A 15903-nucleotide genomic window follows, 5' to 3' on the forward strand; every position below is an offset into this window, starting at 1 on the left:
GGAAGCTCCAATGATGGTGGGATAACAGATGTGTTGGATCTGTCATCTGAGAGGGAATGAACATCTTTTGATATGTCCTCAACAACAACAGTAGTGGGCTCAATGCATGGAGCTACAATGTCAGACAGTGCTAAAGAGGAATCATGTTGAACAGATGCAAACTCAACATGAGGTAGAGGTGTAGAAGTCACAACATTGGTCTCAGGGACAACACATAAGTTCAAGTGACCTGACTTCAACTCAACATGCTCTCTTGAAAAAAAAGAGTGATTCTTAGACAATGGAGAAGGTGGACCAAAATGAGAAAAGGAGTACAAGCGGGAAGAATGATCAACTGTCCCTATGGCAACAATGTCTTTAGTCTCATTGTCTCTGATGTGCACTAAATTTTGTGTGTACTCGACTATCTTCCATGTCCCACTATGAGAAATCTGATAAATAGAGAGAAGGTTAGTAGACAAAGAAGGTACACAAAGTACATCACTGAAAGTACCGTCATCAATGTTGATAGAACCCTTCCCACATATTGTCATAACAATGTTGTTGCCCATCAAGATGTGTGGTGTAGGAGAAGTCTAGAAAGATGAGAAATATCCTAAGAAGATGCCATATGGTGTGAAGCACCTGAATCCAGTAGCCATTGAGAAGAGGGTGTACTAGTGGTTGTACATAATGCATGACCCTTTCCATTGGACTATCCATATGTCTGGAATGAAGGAGAAGAAGAAAACCTGTCAAAAGAATAAGAATGAATATTGTTCTTTGCAAGAAGAGCAGTCAAATCTGAAATCTATTTCTCATATCCATCGAACTTCTTCTAATGGCATTGTGACTCATCATGCCATGGCTTGTTGCAATAAGCACAAATAGTTCTTTCTTTCTTTGATGATTCTCCCTTAGGAGAAGGTAAACCAGAGGTGTTTTGTGAATTGAAATCCTTTCCTTTCCCTATGGTCTTTGGATTATATTTCTTTCCTTTGTTGGATGAAGCCTTCGTGTTTGTATGAGTTGGTGTAGTAAGAAGAGCTGAAGCTTTTGAAGGCTTCAATGTACCCATCTGAATCAACTTGGACTGTTCTCGCATGATTTGAATGGAAAACTCATCAAGAGAAGGAATTTTGTAGTTGGAGCCCATAACATCCTTTGTATCATAGAAGGCATAAACAAAGATAGAATAATTCGAACCAAGATTTGCAAGAATAGAAAGGATCAACTGGTCATCTTTCTTCTCAATACCGGATTGCTTTAGCTGAAGCCTCAAGGACTTAAGCTTTATGAAGAGGTCCTGGATCATGTCAAAATTAGAAGGATTAAGACATATCAACTCATTCTCCAACTGATAACTCTTGAGTGTGTCCTACTTACCAAAGAGAAGCTCAAGTTGTGCCCAAACTTCTTGCAGTGTATTACAAGACTGAACATGAAACAAGATATCAAAAGAGATACTCATGCAAAGAGTGCCAAAAGCCTCATCACATATGTTGAACCATTTCCTTTTTTCTGCAGCACCTGTTGGTTTAGTGTTTTGTACCCACGGGTGACTTTATATAACCTTGACTTCTTAAGAGTAATCTCAATGTGAGACTTCCACTCGATAAAATTAGAAGTGGTAAGAAGAGGCACATTGCTTTTCTCCATGATGCTGGAATAAGTACAGATATGAGATAAAAAAAAATCAAAACAAAATTCCTCTAAGAACAAGACTAGCGGAGCTTGGATCACAGGAAGGTAGAATAGGATCATAACATGCACTGTTGACTTCAGAAGGAAGAGATAGAGATCTGGTTAAAAAATCTGCAAAAAAGGACTTGAGATCTAGATAGAGCTCTGAATCAACTTTTCAAAGATATTTTGTTTGTGAAAAACGAAGTCCAAATGCATAAGATATGCCCTCGAGAGTGTAAACATCAACATCTAACTTCAACTAGCAAAAAAAGCCTACAAAATGAAAAAAATAGAAAAAAATACCTCCACCTCTGGATCATGCTCAGAAAGAGATTTCTAGTGATATATGGTTTGTCAAAAAATGCCTTCGTTTGCTCAAGATATCGTGAAAAAATGACCAATAGGTCTTAAAAAAGACCAAAAAAAAAATGCCACTCCCCCTAGTTGTTGGGTGGTGGCTCTCTGGCTGAGCAGGCAAGCAGAGCTGCAGGTCAGCAGAGCAGAGGCTGTAGAGGGTTGTGGGTCGGGTGGCGGCAAAGTCAATGGTTTATAAGCTGGTGGTCGACTGTTGTCCCTAGCGGTTGGGAAAGTCACTAGCCGCAGTTGTGAGTGGCTTGTGAAAGCGACTAGCGGCTACCTAGTTGCAGCCAAAGCATTTAGCTTAATCGTCGGTGCCAAAAAAAGAACTATTTTTTTTTTAGTACCATTCCTGTTGTATGGCCTGTTTAGCAAAAAAAATTGTCCTAGATGCCTCTGATGCCCAAATAGGTCAAATTATATATCAAAATTCATGGAATCAGCCTTCTCAATCCAACCATGAGGTCCTTTTGGGCCCAAAAATCTTTGAATTTTTAGGTACTCTTTGGAACAGATAAAACCTCGAACTTCGAACCCTGGCAAAATGGACTCCATGTATCTGATTTCAGCAAAACAAAAGGTGATCCTGACTTTCTCGATTCTTCTGGAATTGATTGTACACTCTAAATTAACCCAAGATGAACAATTTGTTGTGTATGCAAATAATCTCCAAAAAAAGAAAACATGAATCTTCGGATCTGGAGCTCTAATACCATGTTAGAATTCATGAAATGTGAATCCCACAAGCCCAGTTATCTTCTACAAGAATACCTATCACACATAAAGAGAAAATTGAATAGCCAAATAATTGAAGACAATAACAATGAAATTGATTGAATTGCTTTGAAATTGCTTGAGTTACAATGAAGGATATGACATCCTTATAAAGAAATATAACTCTAAAGATAGAAACCCTAAATGGTGGAGTTTACAAGAAAGATTGAGAGTCAAAATAGAATGCATGAATCAGTCATGTATGCACACATAGCATAATAGACTTATTAAATGCACGAAACTCTCGAAATCTAAACATAGTTTGCTTTTCCTAGTTTGCATTATGCATGGAGATAAATATTAATTAATTATTTGCAATTAATTAATTAACTAAATAATAAATTATTTAGTGAATTAATGCAATTAAGTGAATAATTAATGTACAAATTATTTACTCCAACACTTATGTTGTTTCAGGATGCTAATGCTCACATTGTTATTGATAATTCATTGACATCACCATTTGTTCTACAACGATCTATTAGACAAGGATTCTCATTAGCCCCATTCTTATATGTGTTTACGTTCGATGCTTTGGGTTATCTTCTTCAAGTAGCTAATTGTATTAAACTTATTAAAGGGATTAGTATTCCTGAAAATAAGGTTGTGATTAATTTTCATCTTGTTGATGATAGCATATTATTTTTGCAAAATTGTGAAGAAGAGCTACAAACACCTTGGACATCTTGGAACTATATTGTGTCATCTTTGGCTCTCAATTAGCTCACAATAAGGCTGAATTTATGATGTCTCAATCTGGCTCTATTCCCAAGCGGATTCCTAAGGAGTTGAGGCAAATTAAAAATGGGGAAATTACTAGATACTTTGGCATTCCCTTTGGTGTAGGGGTCCCTCTTTTCGACAAGTGGGACTGGTTCCTTAACAGACTTTAACATAAGCTATTTAATTAGAGCAATAATTTTGATCTTTTGTTGGTAAAATTCAAGTTGCGAACAAAAATCCAATTGATTCTCATGTTTATCACTCTTCTTGTTGGACACCATCTAAGAAAAAATATGAATATTTGAATAAGTTAATTAGAAATTTTCTCTAGTCTAAATGGGATGGCAATGCTGGTTTAATTGGTGCTTCTTGGTCTCAGTGCATTCAACTGAGGCATATGAGTGGGTTGGGAATCATTGATCCAAAAATGCAATGGTTATGTCTTCTAGCAAAATGGATTATCAAGAGCAATTAAAGGGAATGAAGCATGGAAAATACTTCTTCGTAAGCAAATTTTGCAAGTTGCAAATAAGAAATAGCAATTTGTCAATTGGCATGCTAAAATTGTTATGTCTCCATTTTTAAAAATCAAGGCCTCTTTTCTTTTACAGTCCATTTGGAATGCTTGGAAACATGTTTATCAATTTCTCTAGTGGAATGATTCCCCCCTACAATATAGTTTTAGCTTTGCATCATCATTATATGGTGGAATAAACTTTTTAACTACCAAAGTCAACCACTTGCTATTTGTTTTCCCAAACATACTTTTTTATTTGTATAAGAAAGGTGTTCAAAATTTTAAAGACATTTGGGACTTTAATACTTTTGAATGGGATTCATGATTGAATATCAAAAATTAGTATGCATTGAATGACAAATATAAATATTTTCTTTTATTTGTGCATTCATTAGTTCCACTTGAGTTGTCCATTAAAATTTCTACTCCAAAAGAATGCAATTTTTATAAAGACTAGAAGTGGTTTGCTTCATCCCATTTCAACTATCTTTTGCTTAAGAGAATCTATATTCATTCTTTATTTCTTTGGAAGATCCTTCCATGTATCAATCATAAATGGAGTTGCAGAATTAGTACCAAAAGATGGACCAAAATGAGTGCACAAATATGGAAATCTAAGATGGATGCAAAGACTCAATTGTTGGCCTAGAAATCTTTACATCATAAGATACTCATTGGAGATAGGCTAAGATGTATTTTAGTTCAACCAGTTAACTGCCCATTCTATAGGGGTATTGAAAATATGAAGCATATATTTTGAGATTGTTCTTTCATTAAAAAGTAATGGAATGCAATCTTAAAAAAAAAATCTATCATTTTTCATCATAAGTGGAGTTCGAAAGTGTTGGCATTTGGAGGAACTGAATATGTGTTGCATTGATGTTTTGTCATTGATTGCAACATCGGTTGTTTTGGTTGTTTACCGGTTTCCGGTTGGTTCTGGTAGAGTGGTTGGTTTATGATATTGATCTGGTATGCTCCAATATGCTCTGGTTTGTGGAACTGATTTGGATTTGTCATTCACGCTATTCAGATGCGTATCACGATCAGTTGGTTCAAGATTTGATGACTCGGGAACTATCCTTTGTTCTAGTAAGCCTTTTGATCACTGGTAAGGGTTATATCGGCAGAGCTTTGTTGAAGATCTTTTTATGCACATGATAAGTGGTGTTGGTGCAGCTTCTAGATGGTTTTTGAGATGTTGTTGGTTATCTTGTTCGTGTTCCAGTTCATCAATGGTCTTGGATTTGGTTTATGGCAACCTATTTTGAGTCTGGTGTTATCTAGGTTATGGACCGGTTTATGTAACGTGTTGGAGGATGTTCCTGATGTGTTACCGGGGGGATTTAATGATTGGTTTTATATTGTTTTCCATCTAAGCCGACTTGGTTGATCATTGGATTGCGGGTTTATGTTAGGAATTTTTTGTATTATCTTTTAGGTGGTCGATATAATTGTTTAGGTCCCGGATTGGTATAAATATGATGTAAGATCTCTTTGTAGATCATGGAAGGATATAGGTCGAGGTTATGAGATTATTTGTGTGCAAATAATGTTGTAATCATATGCAGAAGGTTTGGTCGATCATAGGTGATCGAATTGGGTTGGTAAGAGAGGTTTAAAGCCTCTGGTACTGAGCTTAATTGAAACTGTACTCAGACATAGGAGATGCGATCTTTGCAATTCAATCTTCATTCTGAATTGTAGTCTTGATTCATTTTATAGTCAGTGAGGCTCCTTTTTGTGATGAGCAGTGCGCTCTAGGCTATTGGCCTTCCTGCATGTACACGCCCCTCATATTGTAATCACATACTTACTGCAAAAGTATTATCTTACTATGGGTAGGATTCCCACCATGGTTTTTCCCTTTATCAGGTTTTCCACGTACAAATATTGGTGTCATGGTTCTGGATGGATGGTAACTGTTCTGTGATTTATGTTTATGTTTCATTGCTATATCAATTATTTTGGTATTTGGTTTATGCATTCTGGTATTTAGTTTATGTGTTCTGATAACAAGGATTTGAATGCTTAAAGTTCTATAATCCAATGACAACTGATTCACCCCCCCCCCTCTCAGTTATCCTCTGGTTATTTGAGATGTCTAACAATTGGTATCAAAGCTTGGTCCTCTCTGCAAAAGCTTAATTTCTCGAGGAAGATCCTATGGCATCTAATAGTTCGAGTTCATCAAGTTCATCTGTTGTTGTTTTCCGGAGAGAAGTTCCTAGGCTTGATGGAACAAATTACAGAGTGTGGAAGATTTAGATGGAGACTCATCTGAGATGTCTTGGAAAGGAGATTTGGGAGATCACTAAGAATGGATATACACCTCATAATCCGGTATCTGGCAATCCTCCTCCAGCAAACTTGGATAAGGACATTGAAAATGATTGTAGAGCTAGAGAAACCCTTTTGTGTGCACTTTCTGATCAGCAAATAATGGGTCTATCTGACAAATCAACTGCAAAGGCTATATGGGACAAATTGGAGATTTTGAATGAAGGTAACCCTACTATTAAAATTGCTAAACTTGATGGTTACGAGGTGAGGTGTGAGAACCTGAAGATGAAATAAGATGAAAGGATTACTGCTTTTATGGAGGGAGTTAATAAGATTGTTTTGGGAATTCAATGTTGTGGTGGATCTCTTAATGAAGATGAAATAGTTTCTAAAGTACTGAGAGCTTTGCCATCGGCTTATAAGATGGAGGCTACTACAATTAATGAGTTGAGAACTATGGCAAACACCTCTGTTAATAGGCATACCTTGGTTGGAAAGTTATTTGCTTTTGAGCTTGAGTAATTTGGACCTTCTGGAGCTGTAAAATTTGAACCTGCTTTTCATGCATCTACATTATCTACTGGCAAGAGTGATTGGAAAGCTTTATATGCAAAGGAACTAGAGGATATGAAGAAATGAGATGAAGAGTTTGAGAAACTTGAAGCCTTATTTGCTAGAAGAGTACCTAAAGGACCAACATGAAGTAAGTATGAAGTTAAATCACCTTTTAAATGTTTTGCATGTAATAAGATAGGTCATTTTGCATCTAGATGTCCTGAAAGGAATTCAAGATTTGAAGAAAGAGCTAGAAGATCTTTTAAGCATAACTATGATGATTAGAACAAACATAAGTACAAGAGAAACAAAGACAAATCATGTTACTATGCGGATGAGGAAAGTGTGACTGGTTCTGATGATGAACCAACACAAGATTCAGCTAGTGGTTTTGGCAATGGAAAGGAATGGGTATTTTTGGCTATCAAGGAAGATGATCTGGTACATGAAGAAAAGACCCTTGCTGCTAAAATTGAAGACAAGGATGAATGGGTAATTAATAGTGGATGTTCACATCATATGACTGGAGATAAAAGGAAATTCTTATCTTTGCAAGAATTTGATGGTGGTCTAGTTAGATTTGGAGATGACAAAGCATGCACATTCAAGGGAAGATGAACAATATCATTGGATGGTAAGCATAACACTGATAATGTTTATTATGTTGAAGGTTTAAGGCATAATATTTTGAGTGTAGGACAATTGGTGGATAAGAGATTTCAGTTACAGTTCAAGGATGGAGAATGCAAGATTATCAATAGATCTGGATTGGAGATTGCAACCGGTACACAGACTAAAGGTAGCATCATTCATTTGAACTCCGATGAGAAGAAATGTTTGATTGCACAAATTGATGAGAGTTGGCTATGGCATAAGAGGTTGTGTCATATGAATTTTGATTGCATTGTGAAGATCAGTTCTACTAAGGCAGTTAGAGATATACCTAAGATTGTAAAGCCCTATAATCTGACATGTAAGGAATGTCAAATGGGAAAGCAAATCAGAATTTATTTTAAGTGTATACAAGACAAATCTAATGATGTTCTTGATCTTATTCATACTGATTTGTGTGGTACTGCTAGAATCAAAAGTTTTCAGGGTGATAGATATTTCATGCTAATCATTGATGACTATTCAAGAATGATATGGGTTACTTTTCTAAGGGAGAAGTCTGAAGCATTTGAAAAGTTTAAAATATTTAAAGCTAAAGTTGAGACAGAGACATGATTGAAGATTAAATACTTAAGGTCAGATCAGGGTGGGGAATTCACATCCAGTGAATTTAACAGCTATTGTGAGAAGAATGGCATAAGGAGATAGTTGTCTGCACCCCGGACACCTCAACAGAATGGAGTTGTGGAAAGGAAGACCAAAACTATCTTGGATGCAACTAGAACTATGATAATGGAAGCTAATATGCTGCATGTCTACTGTAGAGAAGTTGTAAGCACGACGATATACACATTCAACAAAGTTCATATCAAAGGAGATACCGGTAAAACACCTTATGAGTTATCATTTGGTCATACACCGACAGTTAAGTATTTTAGAATCTTTGGTAGTAAATGCTATATCAAAAGAGATGTTTCCATTGGAAAGTTTGATCCTAGATGTGATGAAGGAATATTTCTTGGTTATTCTAATGAAAGAAAAGCATATAGATGTTATAACAAAAGATTGCAGAGAATTGTGGAGAGCACTAATTTCAAGGTGGATGAGAAGAATATAAATCAAATCAGAATTTATGAGAGAGAATCGACAGTGAAAAATGATCATAACTGAACCGATAGCACCTACACCGGAACATAATGTTGAACCAGTTACTCCAACAGTATCAAAAAAATCAACAGTAACTGAAGATCATGATAGAGGAAGAGAAAATCAGAAGACTCCTAGGTATGTAAGGTTGAATTATTCAGAAGATCAGATCATTGGAGACAAAAACAAAGGAGTGATGACAAGAAGAAGGTTGGCAGCTGATGAGGTATGTTTAATTTCTCAAGTTGAACTGGCATCAGTAATTGAATCTTGTAAAGATGAATGTTGGATGAAAGCTATGGAAGAAGAATTAGATCAGATAGAAAAGAATAACACATTGACTTTAGTTCCTCAGCCTAAAAATAAGAATGTTATTGGAACTAAATGGATTTTTAGGAATAAATTGAATGAGGATGGACAAGTTGTGAGGAACAAAGCTAGATTGGTTTGTAAAGGATATTCTTAGAAAGAAGGAATTGATTATGATGAAACCTTTGCACCGGTAGCTAGGATTGAAGTTGTGAGATTATTTCTTGCTTATGTTGCATATAAGAACTACAAGGTTTATCAAATGGTTTTTAAGTGTGCATTTATGAATGGAGATCTGGAAGAGGAAGTTTATATTGAGCAACCTGATGGATATTCACTTTCAGATGACAAAAACATGATTTGCGGGTTAAAAAAAACTTTATATGGATTGAAACAAGCCCCTAGGGCTTGGTATGCAAGACTGGATAAATATCTTTTGAAGCTTGATTTCACTAAAGGTAATATTGACAGTAATTTATATTATAAGATCACTGATGATGACATATTGATTATTGAAGTCCTTGTTGATGATATCATTTTTTGAGGTGAAGATAAGTTGTGTATGGAATTCTCTAACAATATGAAGAATGAATTTGAGATGTCTATGATTGGGGAGATGAAATTTTTTTTAGGTTTGCATATTACTCAGACTGGCGATAGTATTTTCATTTGTCAAACTAAGTATGCTAGGGAGTTGTTGAAGAAATTTGGTATGGAAAATTCTAAACCGGTTAGTACTCTAATGGTTACTAGTGAGAAATTGACAAAGAAAGATGCATCTTCACTGGTAAATCCTACAAGGTACAAGTCTATGATTGGTGGTTTGTTATATCTGACTTAGACTAGACTAGATATAATGAATGTAGTTTGTATTGTATCAAGATATCAGAGTGATCCTAGAGAAAATCATGAAAGTGCAGTGAAAAGGATTTTCAAGTACTTGCAGGGAACAACTGAATATGGTTTGTGGTATCCTAAAAATGATTACTTTACATTATGTGCATATACAGATGCAAATTGGGCTAGAGATGTTGATGACCAAAAGAGCACATCCGGTGGAGCTTTCTTTCTTGGAAAAAAACTTGTTTCATGGATCAGCAAAAATTAGTCATGTACCTCTTTATCTACTGTTGAAGCTGAGTATGTTGTTGTTGCTACTAATTGTACACAAGTTCTATGGATGAAGCAAATGTTGAAGGATATAAAGGTGGATTGTAATGAACCGGTAGTTCTTCACTATGATAACTCTGTTGCTATTGATATATCAAAGAATCTGATATTTCATTCTAAAACAAAGCACATATCTATCAAGTATAAGTATTTAAAGGAGAAGGTGGAAGCAAATGAAGTCGGACTGGTTTATGTGATCACTAAAGAGAAGATTGCAGACATCTTCACTAAACCTTTGCCTAAGGAATCATTTGAGTACTTCAGAGACAAATTGGGGGTTTCTGCCCCTCCGATAGAGACTTGAGTGATGTTGATTGGCATCAGTCCGGTATGCATTATCAAAGCTATTACTAATTTTGGATTGATGTGGTGGTGCTACTACTCAAGGGGAGTAGTCAGTTGTATGAATAAGAGGATTTATGTGTTTTTCTTTGATATTTATGTCAGACTTCTAGCATTGATGTTAAAGGGGGAGAGATATATGTGAAAAACAGAGCTTAACAGAATATTAGTCAAAGGGGGACAAATCGGAGCTTAATAAAGATATATTCATTAAGGGAGTTTGGTGCAGAGTGTCATGCCCAAAATTTAGGGCAAGAATGGGATAATTTTTTTTTTTGTTTGGGTTTGTGCAAGGCCGAATGGTGTCCACGGCGGCGGCCATGGCAAATGGGCGGCGGTTTTGGTTTCATTGCTATATCATTTTGTGGGAGATTGTTGGTTGTCTTCCATTGGGAGAGACTTGTTTGGCATTTCTTGGCACTTGGATGTTTTTCACATCTAGTGTTGCCATCAATGCCAAAGGGGGAGATTGTTGGCATTTGGAGGAATTGATTATGTCTTGCATTGATGTTTTGTCATTGATGGCAACACCGGCTATTTTGGTTGTTTATTGGTTTTCGGTTGGTTTTGGTAGAGTGGTTGGTTTATGATGTTGATCTGGTATGCTCTGGTATGCTTTGGTTTGTGGAATTGATTTGGATCTGTAATTCATGCTATTCAGATGCATATCACGATCAGTTGGTTCAAGATTTGATGACTCGAAAGCTATCATTTGTTCTAGTAAGCCTTTTAATCACCGGTAAGGGTTTTACCGACAGAGTTTTGTTGAAGATCTTTTGATGCACGTGATAAGTGGTGTTGGTGCGACTTCTAGATGATTTTCAGGATGTTGTTGGTTATCTTGTTCGTGTTCCAGTTCATCGATGGTGTTGAATTTGGTTTATGATGACCTATTTTGGGTCTGGTGTTATCTAGGTTATGGACCGGTTTATGTAACGTGTTGGAGGATGTTCCTAATGTGTTACCAGCGGGATTTAATGATTGGTTTACATTGTTTTCGGCCTAAGCCGACTTGGTTGATCATTGGATTGTGGTTTTATGTTATGAATTTATTGTATCATCTTTTAGGTTTGTGACTTAATTGTTTAGGTTTCGGGCTAGCATAAATATGATGTAAGATCTCTTTGTCGATCATGGAAGGATATAGGTCAAGGTTATGGGATTATCTGTGTGGGAATAATGTTGTAATCATATGCAGAAGGTTTGGTGGATCATAGGTGATCGAATTGGGTTGGTAAGAGAGGTTTAAGGCCTCTGATACTGAGCTTAACTGGAACTGTACTCATGCATAGAAGATACTATCTTTGCAATTCAATCTTCATTCCATATGGTAGTCTGGATTTATTTTGTAGTCAGTGATGCTCCTTTTTGTGATGAGTAGTGTGCTCTAGGTTGTTGGTCTTCCTACATATACACGTCCCTCATATTGTAATCACATACTTACTGCAGAAGTATTATCTGACTGTGGGTAGGCTTTTCACCGTGGTTTTTCTCTTTACCTGGTTTTCCATGTACAAATCTTGGTGTCATGTGTTGTGGATGGATGGTAACTGTTCTATGATTTATGTTTATGTTTAATTGTTATATCAGTTATTCCGATATTTAGTTTATGCATTCTTGTATTGAGTTTATGTGTTAGAAGTATTATCTGACTGTGGGTAGGCTTTTCACCGTGGTTTTTCTCTTTACTAGGTTTTCCACGTACAAATCTTGGTGTCATGTGTTGTGGATGGATGGTAACTGTTCTATGATTTATGTTTATGTTTAATTGTTATATCAGTTATTCCAGTATTTGGTTTATGCATTCTGGTATTGAGTTTATGTGTTCCGATAATAAGGATTTGAATGCTTAAAGTTCTATAATCTGGTGACAACTGATTCACCTCCCCCCCTCTCAGTTGTCCTTTGGTTATTTGAGTTGTCTAACAAAAAGAAACTCTATTTGGCCTTGGTTTACATAATGATATCATAATTGATTCTATTATACAAGTTATTCTGAGGTATATCTGGAAGGTCAGGTGTACTAATGCATTTTTTAACAATTATTTTTAGAAAACCAATATTCTAATACTTTACTTTGACATAATTTTTCAAGTTGCTTTTTGTTGTCACAGCTTCCAAAATTATCTAAGAGAAATGTCTCGGCCATGGCACAACTTCAACAAATTCAAGGTCAATTGAGTAAGCTTCCAAACAACTACCATATGAACTTATGTAAAATGTTTCGTAATATTTTTTTTTTTTTTTTTTTTTGGTAAAACCATTTGATGACCCTTTATAATCATTACAAATTCAATGTTATGTACAACTCACATATGAACCTATGTCATGTTTAATCTTCCTTGTATCTTGAATACAATGTAACCTACGAAATGATAAGGTAGGGGCCAAAAACACGTAGTGATGGAAAGGGCCGTATAAGCGTAAAATCCGGACTCCCCATTTGTGATTCCCAATACTATTATGGTCTTTTCCTTTTCCTACACAAATCGCCGCCTCTCAACGATTTTCTCATGTAATTTTTACGCTTGTCAGTTGGGCACAATCTGGAAGATAAATGGCAGAATATAATACAACCTGGGCGCTTTCATCACATTTGCACAGTATATAATCAAGTTTTGAAAGGAATCGGTAACATCAAAACAATCTTTAACCATGCTTGTTTGTTAACATTCTGATCATAGTACGCGCATGGAACATATTTCAGTAATCTGGCTACCCCTTTTCTGTACCAGTGAGCTGTTGATCAAATTTGCAGGGAGAGGAAGATTAAAGGCATAACCACAATAATCTAGTGAGTGATGCATATGTTTTGGTATCTTATTTGTAATTACTAGATTAGTTAGAGAAGAGAAGAAATGAAACGATTCAAGGAAGAACACTGGTGTAGATTCTAGATAATGGGTGATTTGAAATCTTACTTTTCAATCATTTCCTTCTTTGATTTGCTGAGCTTGGGGGATGTTCTTGGTAGATAATGGGTGTTTGAAATCTTGTTTCTTGGTGTATGCCACTGTCCAGGGAATTGTACGTGAGATGTTATGTGGAGCTGTAGAAATTAAGAATCTAAGGCCTTGATTGTACAAGGTAAGCACACAGACCCACTAAATTTCTTTATGTTAATTCTTATTACAATTAAATTATAGTGGTAAGAAATGATCTATAATTGTGTTCTTAGGATTTGGGTTTATTTGTTAAACTTTAAGGCATTTTTTTATAGCAAAAATGGCGGCGATGAGTATACATAACCGTGTGCAAGCATTTCCCATTTCAAATCAAAATTCCCAATTCGATGAAGTCGAGTTTGATCTGCAAATTTATTTCAATCAAATTGAACAATCAATGACATGGGAAGGTGAATTGGATTCTCCTACGCTATCAACTATACATGAACTTAGCTGTGGAGATCCAGAAAGACGGTTTGCAGCGCTGATTCGGCTCCCAAAAGTGTACAATTTTAAGGATGAAGACATCAACGTACAGATTGTACCTATTTTGGTTAATAATCTCAGAAGATCAGATTGGCCCCAGCTTCAAATTCATGCAGCTCGCATATTAAGGTATTTGGGTAAGAAAAACATATTCAGTTTGACTTCAACTGGGGCAGCCCCTGAGTTTGTGAATCTTTTGGGATCTCCCAATGAAGATGTGCAGCAGCAGGCAATTTGGGCATTACACAATCTTGTAGAAATGCAAGTGAAGATCTCAGATGGTGTCTCTCTCAATGAAATGTTGTTCTTGTATCTAAAAATTTACTTCCACCATCGCCCTAAAGTTCAGTTTACCCTGTTCCGGGATGCCCTGTTTCTAATGGTAAAAATTTCACAGTGCGAACCCATTGACAAGACAATTGATTTTCTCAGACGCTTGAAGCCTCTTCTTGAAAAGGAGGAAGATGAGGAAATGCTGAAAGAGGTTTGCAAGGCTGTTTTGCAGTACTCCGGAGGAGTGGACGAGCGCAAAGAGGCCATTGAGCAAACTGGAATTTACCCAAAACTTGTGAAACTTCTCTTCCATTCTTCGTTGGATGTTCTGCAACCTGTGATAAAAACAATTGCAAACCTTGCACGGGTTGGAATTTATGATGACATTCTAAGCAACAAAGTCCTTTCCCGAATCTTGGTAATCTTGAGTACAGACACAATGAAAGAACTCCATATCCAAATTTGTCAGATAATCTCCCGTATCACAGAAGGCACACAGGATGAAATTGACCTTCTAATTAGGGCAGATCTTTTTCATCCGCTTGTGGGATTCCTCTGCACAAAAGGGCAAAGCTATGTAAAGGAAGAAGCAGCTTATGCTATCTGTACTGCAATTCGTGAAGGGAGGGAAGAACAGGTGAAGTATTTTGTAGATCTTGGTTGTCTAGAGATTTTGGGTGATCTTCTTACACCAAAGGACGCTCTGCTTACAAGGGCTTGCCTTAATAGCATTGAGACCATGTTGAAGGTAGCAGTTGGCAGCCATAAATACACAAATCTTTTCCAAAGTGCCAGAATAAGGACCAGAATTTATGAGCTAAGTGAATTCCACAGTTCTTGGGATTCTTACCATGAAGAAATCTACAAGCAAGGAAAGAGGATTCGTAGTACTTATCTTGAACCTTGGCCAGATTCAGATTCAGGTGACAATACAAAGAAATCTCGTAGTGCTCATCTTGAATCTTGGCCAGATTCAGGTGACAGTACGAAGAAATCTCGTAGTGCTCATCTTGAACCTTGGCCAAAGAGATCTCTTGAACTTTGGCCAGATTCAAGTGACAGTACAAAGAAATCGAACATTCTTGTTTGTGAAGATTGGTCAGATTCAGATGACAATACAAAGAAAGCGTACAAACTTGATATTGAAGATTGGGAATATTCTTCTTCAGAGTGTGAAGATAATTTTGAATATTGAGGACATTTTGGATTCCCATGGAATTTAGAGTTTGAAATCGACCGTGTATAGTGCAATTTCTTGTAATGCACAAGTTTAATGCTGTGGAAAAGTCTTAATTGAAGTTCAGTCGGATATGTAAGTTGTGTGCTCTTCTTTTTCATTCAAGATTGTATTGATGGTGATAGTAGAATGTACTCATGTTTCAAATGTTACTCCAATAAGAGTTTTTATATATAGAATATGACATTAATCAATAAGAATGTGTTATTGAGTTCAGTTCAATTCGAGTGTATGAAAAAACTAATGTCATTAGTGTTTTAAGTATCAATTAACATCATCTAACTGTTGTTCATTCAACATATCACCATCATTTGTGAATCTGATTCAGAAATAATCTTTTTCCAACCAAGATCACAACCTCTCTTTGTAGCAAACAAAATGGCGAGAGTCTTCATGTAATTATTTGTATGAAACCCCTTATGAATTGAAAAGATAAATTGAATTGAACCAGAGCTATCACGACCTACACCACCAATACTAGTATGATAAGGATTCCCTTATCTTCAATA

General features: G+C 36.2%; 1 protein-coding gene across 3 annotated transcripts; it reads left to right on the forward strand.

Moving 5' to 3' along the window:
* Positions 1-12848: 12848 nt before the first annotated feature.
* Positions 12849-15616, forward strand: LOC131052272 (importin subunit alpha-1b). 3 transcript variants are annotated; one of them, XM_057986900.2, is made up of 4 exons: positions 12849-13084; positions 13189-13247; positions 13475-13540; positions 13674-15616. In XM_057986900.2, exon 4 carries the CDS (start codon positions 13679-13681, stop codon positions 15350-15352), a length of 1674 nt encoding a protein of 557 aa, XP_057842883.1. In that variant the 5' UTR covers positions 12849-13084; positions 13189-13247; positions 13475-13540; positions 13674-13678; the 3' UTR covers positions 15353-15616. The 3 variants fall into 3 exon arrangements, with proteins under 3 accessions (XP_057842883.1, XP_057842882.1, XP_057842881.1); XM_057986899.1 differs by having other exon boundaries at positions 12849-13247; positions 13660-15616; XM_057986898.2 differs by having other exon boundaries at positions 12849-13247.
* Positions 15617-15903: the final 287 nt, after the last annotated feature.

This window comes from Cryptomeria japonica, chromosome 1, assembly GCF_030272615.1.
Source record: "Cryptomeria japonica chromosome 1, Sugi_1.0, whole genome shotgun sequence".
Lineage (NCBI taxonomy): Eukaryota > Viridiplantae > Streptophyta > Pinopsida > Cupressales > Cupressaceae > Cryptomeria > Cryptomeria japonica.